The following is a 14,251-nucleotide window of genomic DNA, read 5'->3' as shown; positions in this document are numbered from 1 at the left end:
AGTGGAGGTCATTTCTGGGGGACTATCGTCTTCCTCCTCCATTTCTAGGGCTGCATACCTAGACCCTGTTGAGGACTTATTTAAGGATCCCAAGTGCGCCCTCACGGCTTTTTACTCCTTTACCCTATGAGGAAACTTCCCCAATCTGGTGGCCACTTCCCCACTGATGTCTCTTCACACCGGGTGTATGGACGTCATCCTTAATTTAATTCTGTGTTGCGCCTTCCTCCCTCCTGCCATTTTGCCTGCCCTCCGGCCAAAGACCTTAACACAAGGCCCTCTAATTCACAGTAGGGATATTGCCAGAAGCCGAGGACAGGAAAAGCAGTCTGTGCGGAGATGGTAAATGGCGCCAAGGGGTGGCGGGGGGAGAAGTGGAGAGTGACCACCACACACTCACCCAATCCCTTTGAAGGCTTCCCCAGCAGAGGCACCCTCGTTCTGTAGCAGGCAAGGTCCCCCTGTACCCAGGCACCTTCCTTGCTTGCCTGTGATCCACATACTATTTGTTCTTGGGCAGTTCTAGGACCCGACCCAGCAGCGTCTCTTTCTCCCGCCCGCTGAGAAGATAAGAGACCTTACGTCTCCGTGGAATCGGAGACTGCAGGACCGACGGGACCACCGGATTCACAATGATGCAGGTGGGTAACTGCGGAGTGACCCCTCACAAGCCCCTCTCCTCCACCAAGCGCCCCTCACATCACAGCACTAGGTCCTGACCTCAAGATGGCCACGGTCTTTCTCTTGGCAGGCAGCGAGGTGGAAGTTTTCAGACCAGAGCTATCATCCAGCCGCCTCTTTTCAGCCCCGCAGAGTCTTCACAGCCTCAGTTAGGCCCTTAGCAGAGGAGAAGTGTGAACACGTGGATTCCTTTACAGGTTATATCAAGATGATGGGAGTTCTGCTGCACAATGAGCGTCCAGCTTTACAGCATAACCAACGCTGCCGCTACCCTCACTGTACTGTAACCTGCGCCCGCAGGACGCGATCACACGACCAGGACGGCAAACAACAAGCATTGTGAACAATGGCTGCACAACGGTCATTATACAATGAGCAGAATTAACCCCTTGAGGCTATGTGCACACGTTGCAGATTTGACTGTGGAATTTTCTGTGCAGATTCTGCATTTCTTGGCAGAAAACGCAGGTCAGAATCTGCGCTTTTTTTTGGTATGTGCACATGTTGCAGATTTTTGCGCAGATTTCTTCCTTTTTTTACCCCTGCAGATTTCTATTATGGAATGGGTGCAGAAACGCAGCAGATCTGCACAAAGAATTGACATGGTCCTTTTTTGAATCTGCTGCGTTTTCTGTGCAGATTTTTCCGCACCATCAGCACAGCATTTTCTTTTTGCCATCGATTTACATTGTAATGTAAATCACTTGCAGATCTGCAGCGTTTCTGCACGGAAAAAAAAGCTGCAGATCTGCAGGAAATCTGCAACGTGTGCACATACCCTGAAGGGAATTTCTATAGACGAGTGCAGCAGATAGTGATCCTATCGTGTGAGGCGCGCTTATCAGTTTCCATGCAGAACACACAATTTCCACTATTCCTTTTTTAAATAACACTTTAATACAAGAGGTTCGGGGAGAGAGTAGAAACATAATTGGTTAATTGCAATTATTTAGTTTTTTTTTTTACAATATTTCGGCAAGCTGCCATGTTTGCACATCTCGTGCTTGCCGATACTGTACTTGTAATTTACTGGTGATCATCACCTTCGCTCCGGACGGCTTCCCCTTCATCCATCCATGTGGATAATACTTTATTTTTTTGGGTCATTGTATATAGAATAAAATGCACTGGAATAAGGGACCATTTATAAAATATTTATTGTTCCTATTCACAGCCATTTCATCTATTTACATCATGGGACGATATTTCATAAATCACCTCTTGAAAAAAATTGTGAGCGCAATCACAAAACAAGCCGTAGGGTCATTTAAAAAAAAAAAAAAAACAACAACTAGAAAAACGGAAGGAAAGAAAACAAATCAAACACAGCGGAGTGACAAGTTACAGACAGGCGGGGCTGATGGCATCGTACAGTCTCTGAGCCGCTAACTGCACCAGTTCCCGCAGGGACTCGTCTTCGTCCAACCCTTCCTCACACTCCACCGTCTGAGAGGGGAAATAAAGGAGATTATCGTAAGGAAAACCAAAGTCATTGATAAAAGACAGTCGTGTGATGTGTGAAATCCAGACACGGGACCCTCCATTTCCCCCAGTATAAACCCGGTGGCCGTAAATGGCCGCCATATTGGTTGTGACTTGACCTTCACAAATAGATTTTTTTAAAAGCCCCGATATCATCAATGCTGGCTTATATGGCAAAGGCCTTTATACCCGCACCTCTGTGTATCCAGATTAATGCTAGTATGTCACATACCCGAGTTTCCAAACACAAGTTGGCCGACTTCCCGTCCACGGTGACTGTGACAGTGGTGTCATTTTCATTGCTCACACACTCCTCACCAAACATGTCCCTGTAGGAAGAGGACCACGTCAGACATAACCCAGGCATTTTATATACATATAGTGATAATCCAATAACCCTGAAAGTGAGACTGCAGTACAACATGGAGTCCCATGGGACCCGACTGAGCACAAGGGGATAAAAATAAAATATCAGAAACCTAGTGTGGCAGATTCCGGTGTGCACATTATTACAGGTTTCATTCTACACCCACGCAACAATCCAGAAGATTTGATAATCTTCCACATTGGAGAGAATCTGTCAGAGCAGCATAATGTAGGGGCTGAGCTCCTGATTCCAGCATGTGTCACTTGCTGTCATTTTCATACAAATCCCTGTTTCTCTGCTGCAGATCTAGCAGTGCTCTGAATGCTGAGCAATGTATAACCCCGCCCACACCGATTGGCAGCTTTCTGTGTACACTGTGCATAGGCAGAAAGCTGCTAATCAGTGATGAAGGCGGGGCTGGACCAGGAGGCACAAGACACCCAGTCTTCTAGTGATAATGTCCTGCTGATAAAACGGAATTTATTGAAACAGACACACGGGCTAGTAAGTGACACATCACTGGAATCAGAGTCTCTTCTTCAACATTATGCTGCTCTTAAATTACATTGCAAAAACCTGTAGACAGACTCCCTTACACGCTAGATAAAAGACATCTGCATGCATCAGTTGGAAGGAATAGTGCGGTAGTACAGGGAGCTTTATTAGGAAAGCGTTCATAAATTATAGCCAGAACCTCAGAGAAAAGCTCCATAACCGGCCAAACTTACTGCAGCATAATCTCCAGTCTCTTCTTGTACGCTTCCATGTCCACTGTTTTACTGGCTCCATGGCTCACCGCTAGGGAAAATATAAAAATACAGACACAGGGAGTCATTGAACAAACCTGGCACCAAGTAATATTTCCATAATTCTAGAATATGCAGGAGACAACACAGTCGTCGAGAAACTAGGGAATCCTGAATCTTCAGTACCAACGCTGGCACCTGATCTTTCTATCCAGAGTTCCTTGCTTAAAAGTAGAGGTGGGAAATGCAGAGTGATCACATGCAGAGGGCAGCAAGGTGACAGAACTTGTCTATAAAACAATTGCTAATACCCAGGTATCATATGGTTCACATAATCCCCCTATCTGGATACCCCAGAGATACATTTCTAAAAAGACTCGGTTCTTCGGGAAATCAATATGGGGCAAGCAAGACGCAAAAAATGAAATTGGAAACATTGCAAAGAGGTAAAAGTGATGGGGACCTGGCAGTCCCATGGGTCTACTATACAGAGGCTCCACACAGGGGGTTGGGATGATCCTCGTGGGGGAGCACCGCGTCTTTTACTTCAACACTGTTTTAAGCCTTCTAGGCTAAATCAGGCATTAGAAGTACATAAGTTTAACCCCTTGCGATTTGATTTTCTGTTTTTTTTGTGGGCTTTTATTTTTTGCTCCACTTCTTCCCAGAGCCATAACTTTTTTATTTTTCAATCAATATGGTTGTGTAAGGGCCTGTTGTACTGGAAAACGGGGAAAAAATTCCAAGTACGGCGAAATAAAAAAAAAAAATACAATGCCACAATTTTTATTTTATACCATGTTTCCTATTGTAAAACTGACAAAGCATTATGATTCCCCAGGTCAGTATGAGTATGCAGATACCAAACATGTATTACTTTTAAGTGGCTGGACCATCATTGTAAATAAGCCCCTGTACTTTGTCTCCCCCACCTCATTGTAGATTGTAAGCTCTCACGAGCAGGGTTGTCTTATTTTGCTTTAATTATTGTATTATTATAAACGTTGTTACTTATGACTGTTGTGTTACGTCCCAGCTCATTAAGAGGTTAAGGTTCAGCTACGACCATAATATCCCGGCCCTCCTACCTTTCTGGATGCGAGGATTTGATTGCAGCTCCAGGACCACTGTGGCCACGGTGTCTGCATACATATCATTGGAAGGGTTAGCCACCCACTGGAAGGAAAAAGAAAATGTATCCAGAATAAGCATGTGGATAGTAAATCCGATAACAAAATAACCCTATATTCTAAACATCCAATTATATAAGTCACAGCGTCTCCCACCAGACTGTTAGCGACACCAAGGTAAGGCAGCAGTGCTAACCCCGGAGCCAGCGTGCAGCCACACTCACTGCTTATGACACTTCTGAAATGAGAATTCAATTATGTCCTATTGAGGTCACTGAGTGATGTCGTCATTACATTATAAAAGTGTCTGGGGTGTACTCACTTTTGGGATATACTAGTAAATATTTTATTATATATTTTCATGAGACAGAACTGAAGATCAGACACGTTGTTACAATGTACAGTAGTCAGTGCACAGCTTGTATAACAGTGTAAATTTGGTGGCCTCTAATAACTCAACACACAGCCATTAATGTCTAAACTGCTGGCAACACAAACAAGTACACCGCTATGTAAAAATGGTCAAATTGTGCCAAAGTGTGAATATTTTGTGCGGCCACTATTATTTTCAGCACTGCCTTAACTCTCTTGGGCATGGAGGTCACTAGAGCTTCACAGGCGGCCACTGGAATCCTCTCCCAATCCTCCATGACGGCATCACGGAGCTGGTGGTTGTTGGAGACCTTGCGCTTATCGAACTTCTGCTTGAGGATGCCCCACAGATACTCAATAGGGCTTAAGTCTGGAGACATGCTTGGCCAGTCCAGCACCTTTACCCTGTTTCCTTACCAAGGCAGTCTTGGAGGTGTGTCTGGGGTCGTTATGTTGTAATACTGCCCTGCGGCCCAGTTTCCGGAGGGAGAGGATCATGCTCTGCTTCTGCATGTCACAGTACATGTTGGTATTTATGGTTCCCTCCATGAACTGTAGCTCCTCACAGATGGCAGCACTTATGCAGCGCCAAACCATGACACTTCCACCACCATGCTTGACTGTAGGTAGGACATATGTCTTTGCATTCCTCACCTTGTTGCCGCCATACACGCTTGACACCACCTGAAACAAGTTTATCTTGGTCTCATCACACCCCAGGATATGGTTCTAGTAATCCACGTCCATAGTGTCCTTGTCTTCAGCAAACTGTTTGCGGGCTTTCTTGTGCATCATCTTAGAAGAGGCTTCCTTCTGGGATGACAGCCATGCAGACCAAATTGATACGGTGTGCAGCGTATGGTCTCTGCACTGCCAGGCGGACCCCCCACTCTTGTAAGCTCTGCAGCACTGTGTATGGCCTGAGCACTGCCAGGCGGACCCCCCACCGCTAACCTCTGAAGCAATGTGTATGGTCTGAGCACTGACAGGAGGACCCCCCACCCCTGTAACCTCTGCAGCAATGTGTATGGTCTGAGCACTGACAGACGGACCCCCCTCCCCTGTAACCTCTGCAGCAATGTGTATGGTCTGAGCACTGACAGGCGGACCCCCCACCTCTGTAGCAATGTGTATGGTCTGAGCACTGACAGGCGGACCCCCCACCTCTGTAACCTCTGCAGCAATGTGTATGGTCTGAGCACTGACAGGCGGACCCCCACTCTTGTAAGCTCTGCAGCAATGTGTATGGCCTGAGCACTGACAGGCGGACCCCCCACCTCTGTAACCTCTGCAGCAATGTGTATGGTTTCAGCACTGACAGGCGGACTCCCCCCTCCCCTGTAACCTCTGCAGCAATGTGTATGGTATGAGCACTAACAGGCGGACCCCCCCACCCCTGTAAGCTCTGCAGCAATGTATTTGCTCTGAGCACTGACAGGCGGACCCCCTCACCCTGTAACCTCTGCAGAAATGTTTATGTCTCAGCACTGACAGACGGACCCCCCTCCCCTGTAACCTCTGCAGCAATGTGTATGGTCTGAGCACTGACAGGCGGACCCCCCACCCTTGTATTTTCTGCAGCAATTCTGGCAGCACTCATACGTCTATTGTGAACAGACAACCTCTGGCTATGAGACTGAGCACGTGCCCTCAACTTCTGTGGTGAACCATGGAGAGGCCAGTTCTGAGTGGAACCTGTCTTGTTACACCGCTGTATGGTCTTGGCCACCATGTTGCAGCTCAGTGTCAGGGTGTTAGCGATCTTCTTATAGCCTCGGCCATCTTTAGAGCAAGAATTCTTTTTTTTCAGATCCTCAGAGTTCTTTGCCATGTTGAACTCCCAGTGACCAGCAAGAGAGAGTGTGAGAGCGAAAACACCAAATTTACCGCACCTGCTCCCCAATCCCACCTGGGACCATGTAACACTAATGAGTCACATGACACCGGGGAAGGAAAATGGCTAATTGGGCACCATTTGGCCATTATCACTTAGGGGTGTACTCACTTTTGTTGCCAGCGGTTTAGACATTAATGGTTGTGTGCTGAGATAGAGGGCACCAAATTCACACTGTTATACAAGCTGTACACTGACTACTCTACATTTATCACAGTGTCAGATCTTTAGTGGTGTCCCATGAAAAGATATAATAAAATATTTACAAAAATGTCAGGGGTGTTACTCACTTTTGTGATATACTATAGGTGTAAAACTTCACTGCAGGCCAACAGATATCAAGAATCTTTTTTTTTTTTTTATATGCAGATATTTGGGTTTTCATAGTTTTTATTCTACAGAAAATGCCCCGAAACAACCTTGAGAGAAATCAGAAGACTCTGCTCACCTCCAGTATGACCATGCTTTCCTCCTTCACCACTGTGATTGCTTTGAAGACCCTCAGACACTCCTTCTCATTTACTTCAATTTCATCCACTTCGCCTGAAAGAAAAAAGAAGATTTTTGTGTACTCACCGTAAAATCTCTTTCTCTTAGCCTCTAATTGGGGGACACAGGACCATGGGTGTTATGCTGCTGTCCACTAGGAGGCGACACTATGCATAATCTGAAAAAGATTAACTGTGGCTCCTCCTGTGCAGTATACACCCCTGGACGGCATCAGCCTTCTCCAGTTTTGTGCCAAAGCAGTAGGAGGAACGTAACATGAATAACATAATTATGCCTGTAAGAAGGCAACTATGTACGAGCTCAAGAAACAATATGAGAACTCAACAGTTACAACAGCCCGGAAAGGGCAACAGGGTGGGAGCTGTGTCCCCCAATTAGAGGCTAAGAGAAAGAGATTTTACGGTGAGTACACAAAAATCTCCTTTACTCTGTCGCCTCATTGGGGGACACAGGACCATGGGACGTCCTAAAGCAGTCCCTGGGTGGGAAGCAATGGACGAATATTGTGCAGACAGGCCCGTACACTTAGGGCACCGCCGCCTGCAGGACACATCTACCCAGGCTCGCTGAGGACTGGGTATGAACCCTGTAGTGTTTAGTAAATGTGTGTAAGCTAGTCCAAGTGGCCGCCTTACACACTTGTTGTGCCGAAGCCTGGTGCCGAATGGCCCAGGAGGCCCCTACCGCCCGTATAGAGTGTGCCGTAATACCGGCTGGAAGAGGTAGGATTCTTAAGGCGGTACGCCTCTTGTATGGTGGATTTGATCCACCTGGCAAGAGTAGCTTTTGGAAGCCGGCCTACCCTTGTGGCCGCCTTCCGGAAGGAGGAAAGGAGAATCAGACCTCCGGAAGGACGCAGTCCTAGACGCGTATATACGCAAAGGCCTGACAAGGTCAAGCGTATGCAGAGCCTTCTCCACTCTATGAACCGGAACCGGACAAAGGGAGGGAAGTGAAATTTCCTCATGGAGGTGGAAGTCTGACACAACCTTCGGAAGGAAGGATGGGACCGTACGAAGAACTACCTTGGCCTGGTGAAAAAACCAGGAAAGGCCGTCTGCATGAGAGTGCTGTCGGTTCAGACACCTTGCGTAGCGAGGTGAGTGCCACCAGGAAAGAAACCACCTTCTGGGAAAGAAGGCGGAGCGGGACCTCCTTAAGGGGTTCGAAGGGTGGTTCCTGCAATGCTGTCAGGACCAGGTTGAGGTCCCACGTTTCTACTGGTCGTCTGTAGGGGGGAACCAATCGGGAAACCCCCTGAAGGAAAGGCCTTACTTGCGGCTTGGTAGCAATGCGCTTTTGGAAAAAGCACTGAGAGGGCTGACACCTGGCTTTTAGGCGAGCCCAATGACAGACTGGCCTCCAGACCCGCTTGGAGAAAACCAAGAACTTTGGGTAGGGAATAAGGGAGTGGAACCTGGCCACGAGATTCGCACCAGGTAAAGAAAAACTTTCCAGGTACGGTAATAAATCTTGGCAGAGGCTGATTTCCGTGCTCTGATCATGGTTGCAATGACCTCTGTCGAGATACCTGCCTGGGTTAGAACCCAGGTCTCAAGGGCCACGCCATCAAGTTGAGAGCCCTTGAGTTCTGGTGGTAGAACGGCCCTTGTGATAGAAGATCGTGGCGGTCGGGGAGACGCCAGGGGGCGTCTGCTGTGAGTTGTACGATGTCGGCGTACCATGTGCGTCTGGGCCAGTCCGGTGCAATGAGGATGGTTGAAACTCCCTCTTGTTTGATCTTCCTCACCCTCTGGATATCAGGGGGAGAGGTGGAAAAATATACAGAAGCTGGAACTGGGTCCAGTCCTGAACCAGAGCGTCTGCTCCGAGCGACCGCAGATCGTGTGTTCTGGCAATGAAGTTGGAGACCTTGGCATTGAAATGGGATGCCATTAGGTCCACATCCGGGGTCCCCCAGCGGAGACAGATCTGTTGAAAAATTTCGGGATGGAGAGACCACTCTCCCGAGTCTATTCCTTGTCGGCTGAGGAAGTCTGCTTCCCAGTTGTCCACACCCGGAACGTGGACCGCCGAAAGGACCGACCCTGTGTCCTCCGCCCAGCGGAGGATATGTGGCACTTCCCGCATCGCTTGGGTACTGCGGGTCCCCCCTTGATGAGTCACATATGCCACAGCCGTGGCATTGTCCGACTGTATCCTGATGTGAGAGGCGGCCAGTAAGTGATGGAAAGCCCTCAATGCCAGAAGGATGGCACGAATTTCCAGGATGTTGATGGGCATGGACGCTTCCGCTGAAGACCACTTGCCCAACAGGAGCCCGCAGCTGGGCTGGGGTCCCTGGATGCAGGCGCAGTGTGCTGGCCCATTGCTGGGAGCTGTAGGATGCTGCCTGTACAGGCCCTACCTGAGGTGTCTCAACCTAATACCCCCAGAGGGGGATAGGGAGGGTGCTGTTGTCACCTTCAGAGGCCTTTATCCTCGCCTCGACCTCAACCCAGAAACCAAAGGGAATTGGGAAAGGGGGGGGGGGGGGGGGGAGGGAAGGATCTCGACTTCAAACCAGCACCCGAGGGACTGGGGAAGGAGCAGCATGGGGAATAGCCATCTCAACTTCAACTGGGCACCCCATAATAGGGGGCCGAGGAAGGAGCCATGCCTGGAGTCTCACAAGAGACCCTCTTTTCTTCATCTGCTAGTCGGAGGGCCAGTGCCTTGTCCTTGGGAAGGAGCACTAGACCCCTGGAAGTGTTGAATAACATTCCCAGGAAAGTCAGGGACTGACTCGGGGTTGGTGATGACTTTGTAGGTTGATTAACCAGCCCATGCAACTGAGAGTATCGGTTGTGATTGAGACGCTGAGCTCGCATTCCTTGAAAGGTGGGAGCCTTGATGACTAGGTCGTCCAGGTATGGAACGACTACTATGCCTCTGGAATGCAGGACGTCCATGGTTGCTGCCATGACCTTGATGAAGACTCTGGGAGCCGTGGCGAGTCCAAAGGGGAGAGCCACGAATTGGTAGTGGTCCTGGCCTATTGCGAACCTGAGAAACCTCTGATGGGCAGGTGCAATGGGTATATGCACGTATGTCTATGAAGGGGAGATATTCTCCCTTCTCCATGGACGCAAGATGGACCGAAGGGACTCCATGCGGAAGTGACGGACCCGTACATATTTGTTGAGCTGTTTTAGGTCTAGTATGGGCCGTACGCTGCCTCCTTTCTTGGGAACTACGAACAGATTGGAGTAGAACCCTCGGAAGCGGTCGGACGTGGGTACCGGTACTATGACTCCTGATTAACAAAGCGAGGAGACCGCTTGGTGGTAGGCTCGAGCCTTGGCTGGCGGTTTTACAAAAGTCGGCCGCCTACTGGTGTGGTGTTATCCGGAGTCCGTGAGTCATGAGGAGGAGAAGTCTGGGATTTTCCTCCTCTGGGCTTAGACTGGCCTGCTTTTGACTGCCAGGTCTTGTCCGACCTTTGCGTCGATCGTGAGTTATCCCTGCGTGGGGAACGGATACGATTTTGTACCGGACGTGAGACGGACCAGCTGGAGGAATTCCGAAAGGATCGGAATCGAGTTTGGTTACGCTTCTTGTAAGTGCGTTTAGGTTTCAGTTGGGGAAGAGAAGTACTCTTACCCCCTGTGGCGTTCGATATCATAGTGTCCAACTGTTCACCGAAAAGACTCCCACTGAGGTAGGGGAGGTGCGTGAGGGACTCCTTTGAGGCTGCGTCCGCTTGCCATTCCCACAGCCAGAGGATACGCCTAATCGTGATGGCGTTTGATGCTATCCCTGCGACTCCCCTTGCTGAAACCAGAGCTGCATGGAGCATATAATCTGCTACAACTGCATTTTGAACCGCTTGGTCCGACAGTTCAGGAGCGGATGCTTGGAAGGCTTGTAAATTCTTTGCCCAGGTCAGGATGGCCTTGGCAGCCCAAGCTGAGGCGAACGCAGGAGCCATGGATGCCCCTGCTGCCTCGAAAATTGAACGAGCCATGCGTTCTACCTGCCGGTCTGCTGCGTCCCTGAGGGTTGAGCTATCTGGCAGTGAAAGGAGGGTCTGTGCTGCTAGCCTGGAGACTTTTAATCCACCTCAGGTGGATCTGTCCATTTCTCCTTCTGTGGGAAGGGGTACCTCGCCCCCAGATATTTGCGATTAGCAAATTTTTTCTCAGGCTGTAGAGCTGTTTTTTAAGGATCGCTTTAAACTCTGGGTGGTTCGAGAAAACCTTAGGCGGCTTCAGAGGTCCTTCAAAGAAAATCTTATGTTCTGGGACCTCTGGTGGCGGATCAGAAATGTCCAGCACCCGATGGATGGACGATATTATGTCCTCAACTAGCGCTGTATTGCTAGGAGGGATTGGGATCAGGGACCCCTCCGTTTCTCTGTCCGGTCCGAGTCAGAGTCGCAGATGCCTTCCGAATCCTGTGTATCACTGAGATATTATGTCCTCAACTAGCGCTGTATTGCTAGGAGGGATTGGGATCTCACTGAGGCGTCCCCTGCTGGGTGGGCTGGGGAGAAGGCCTTCTCCGGTTGGTGATTGCGGAGATCTGCATCGTCTGTCCCTGGAACGGGACGGTCTAGATGACCTGGAGCTACGGTGTCTCTCCCTAGAGGGGGATGACCGTGTGCTATGGGGTGATGCAGATGGACTTGATCTATGGATCCGCTTGCGTCCTGACCTAGACGTGGATGTGCCAGGGTCATCTGGTTCCTGAGTCAAGCTCTCCCGTTGTTGGGTAACGGTCATAGCCGGGGCATGACCCTGCAGAGCCTGAAGCAATGTGGAAGTTAGGTTATCTATAGAAGGCGTCATAGATTGCGAGAACTGAGTAGCCCATTCTGGCGTGGCATTAGACACCGAGTGACACATTAGGTTATATACAGTTCTGGCAATGCGGGTACGTGCTACTACTGGAGAGAGCGGTCCCGCAGGCTGTGCAGAATGCATAATAGCAGATCTGCCTGGTTCTCTTGGACCTTGAGCCCTGCATAGTGCACAAAGTGCAGAGGTGCTGCCAGCAGATGGACCTTACAGGGGTAGAGAACCTACAGGGGAGTCTTATAGGTAATATGGATTCACAGCTCAGTAAAAATAACCCAGCTGTGATCTTACCCCACCAGTGTGCCCCGAGGTCCAGCGCCGAAGATCCACAGTCCTGTGCCCCCCGGAGACTGGCTGCCTGGTCCTGCAGACCGGGAGATGCAGGGTTAATCTGCAGCCGAAAATGGCTGCAGAGACAGAGGAGAGAGGAGGAGAAGGGGGCGGAGAGCTGGAAAAGGGCGGCAAGGCTATCAAAAACCTGCCCTTTCTGTCTCGATCCGCCCCTTGTATGACACTGTAGAGTGTCATATTTGTCATCCGGGGGGCGGGGAGGAGGCTGCTGCTTCAGCTAGGCCGAAGCCGGGGCCTAAATTAGATGCCTGAGGCCCAGAAGGGCTCCAGGCCGGCGCGAAAGTCCGGGAGGGGGTCGGATCTGAACCGGACCCCTCCGGATTTGAAGGCAGGATGGCGGTGGGGCTATAAGCGGAAGGGGGAGCCCGGTGAGGGGTCCCCCTGAGGCAGTAGAGAGCTGGTGCTGCCGCAGAGACAGGGACGCAGGGAGCCCTGTGTCTGTATGTGCCATGCCTGCCTGCACTCCCCCCGGCCCCAACAGGAGCCCGCAGCTGGGCTGGGGTCCCTGGATGCAGGCGCAATATGCTGGCCCATTGCTCGGAGCTGTAGGATGCTGCCTGTACAGGCCCTACCTGAGGTGTCTCAACCTAATACCCCCAGAGGGGGATAGGGAGGGTGCTGTTGTCACACCTTCAGGGGCCTTTATCCTCGCCTCGACCTCAACCCAGAAACCAAAAGGAATTGGGGAAGGAGGGGGGTCTCGACTTCGAACCAACACCCGAGGGGTTGGGGAAGGAGCAGCATGGGGAATAGCCATCTCAACTTCAACTGGGCACCCCATAATAGGGGGCCGAGGAAGGAGCCATGCCGGGGGTCTCACAGAAGACCCTCTTTTCTTCATCTGTAATCCCGTCGGAAAGCGGGAAACGGAGTAAAACGGAGTAAAAATCTTTAGGTGTGCCTCCTTTGCGACACTAAGCAAAAACTGGAGAAGGCTGATGCCATCCAGGGGTGTATACTGCACAGGAGGAGCCACAGTTAATCTTTTTCAGATTATGCATAGTGTCGCCTCCTAGTGGACAGCAGCATAACACCCATGGTCCTGTGTCCCCCAATGAGGCGACAGAGTAATAATACATTTAAAGAGATTGGGCTTTTTTTCAAAGAAGTGAGCAATGCTGTAAAATAAAGCAAGAAAAACTATTACTAACTTCTTCATTCCCACACTAATCCAGTGCATACGTGTTGACGGACCAAGATTGACTTTTATTTACAAGCCGACAGTGATATGGCACGTAGCTACTGGGGGGGGGGGGGACTACTGGCCTTCGGCGGCCACGCTGGTGGGGGGGGCTGGGGGAGCTACTGGCCTGCAGCAGCCGCGCGAGGGGGAGCTACTGGCCTTCGGCAGCCACGCAGGGGGGGGAGCTACTGGCCTTCGGCAGCCACGCCGGGGGGGGGGGGGGGGGGAGCTACTGGCCTTCGGCAGCCACGCGGGGGGGGGGGGGGGGGGAGCTACTGGCCTTCGGCAGCCACGCAGGGGGGGGGGGGGGGGAGCTACTGGCCTTCGGCAGCCACGCGGGGGGGTAGCTACTGGCCTTCGGCAGCCACGCGGGGGGAGCTACTGGCCTCGGCACTCGGATACACCAGCAAGTGCGGTACATCATAACTAAGGGCAAAGATTGGCATTTGAGGCGTTATCACTGTAAACAAATGGCGGTCCATGAAAGCATCTGCAGTGGATTGGCAGTAAAGTAACAAGAGGAGCACTGTTTTGTTTTTTCCTCTTTTCCCGTAAAGATACCTTTCTGAAATAAGCCTTGCAAGAATTTCTTAAAAAAAACAGGTTGTTTGGCACCACTCACTTCTGCAGTGGGAGGCAAGCAGAGCCGGATGATTTTGCATCCAGACACTGATTTGCCAGGGCTCGTGCACAATCGGCAGGTATCATGCACAAGTCTTCTTTATTAGAATAGGCC

The 14,251-nt window shown here is 50.4% G+C and overlaps 1 protein-coding gene across 1 annotated transcript in view; it reads right to left on the bottom strand.

The window, feature by feature from the left end:
- Positions 1 to 1,820: 1,820 nt before the first annotated feature.
- The window catches only part of CPSF3 (cleavage and polyadenylation specific factor 3), a 60,445-nt gene continuing 48,014 nt past the window's right edge, over positions 1,821 to 14,251 (bottom strand). The window contains exons 15-19 of the mRNA XM_077291400.1: positions 7,121 to 7,215; positions 4,365 to 4,452; positions 3,259 to 3,328; positions 2,396 to 2,492; positions 1,821 to 2,127 (exon numbers count right to left, since the gene is read on the bottom strand). Coding sequence (XP_077147515.1) covers positions 2,023 to 2,127; positions 2,396 to 2,492; positions 3,259 to 3,328; positions 4,365 to 4,452; positions 7,121 to 7,215 — 455 coding nt within the window. The 3' untranslated portion in view covers positions 1,821 to 2,022. The remainder of the gene's footprint in view (positions 2,128 to 2,395; positions 2,493 to 3,258; positions 3,329 to 4,364; positions 4,453 to 7,120; positions 7,216 to 14,251) is intronic.

This window comes from Ranitomeya variabilis, chromosome 2, assembly GCF_051348905.1.
Source record: "Ranitomeya variabilis isolate aRanVar5 chromosome 2, aRanVar5.hap1, whole genome shotgun sequence".
NCBI lineage: Eukaryota > Metazoa > Chordata > Amphibia > Anura > Dendrobatidae > Ranitomeya > Ranitomeya variabilis.
The sequence above is the reverse complement of the archived record's forward strand: the minus strand, read 5'-3'. Positions and strand labels throughout refer to the sequence as shown.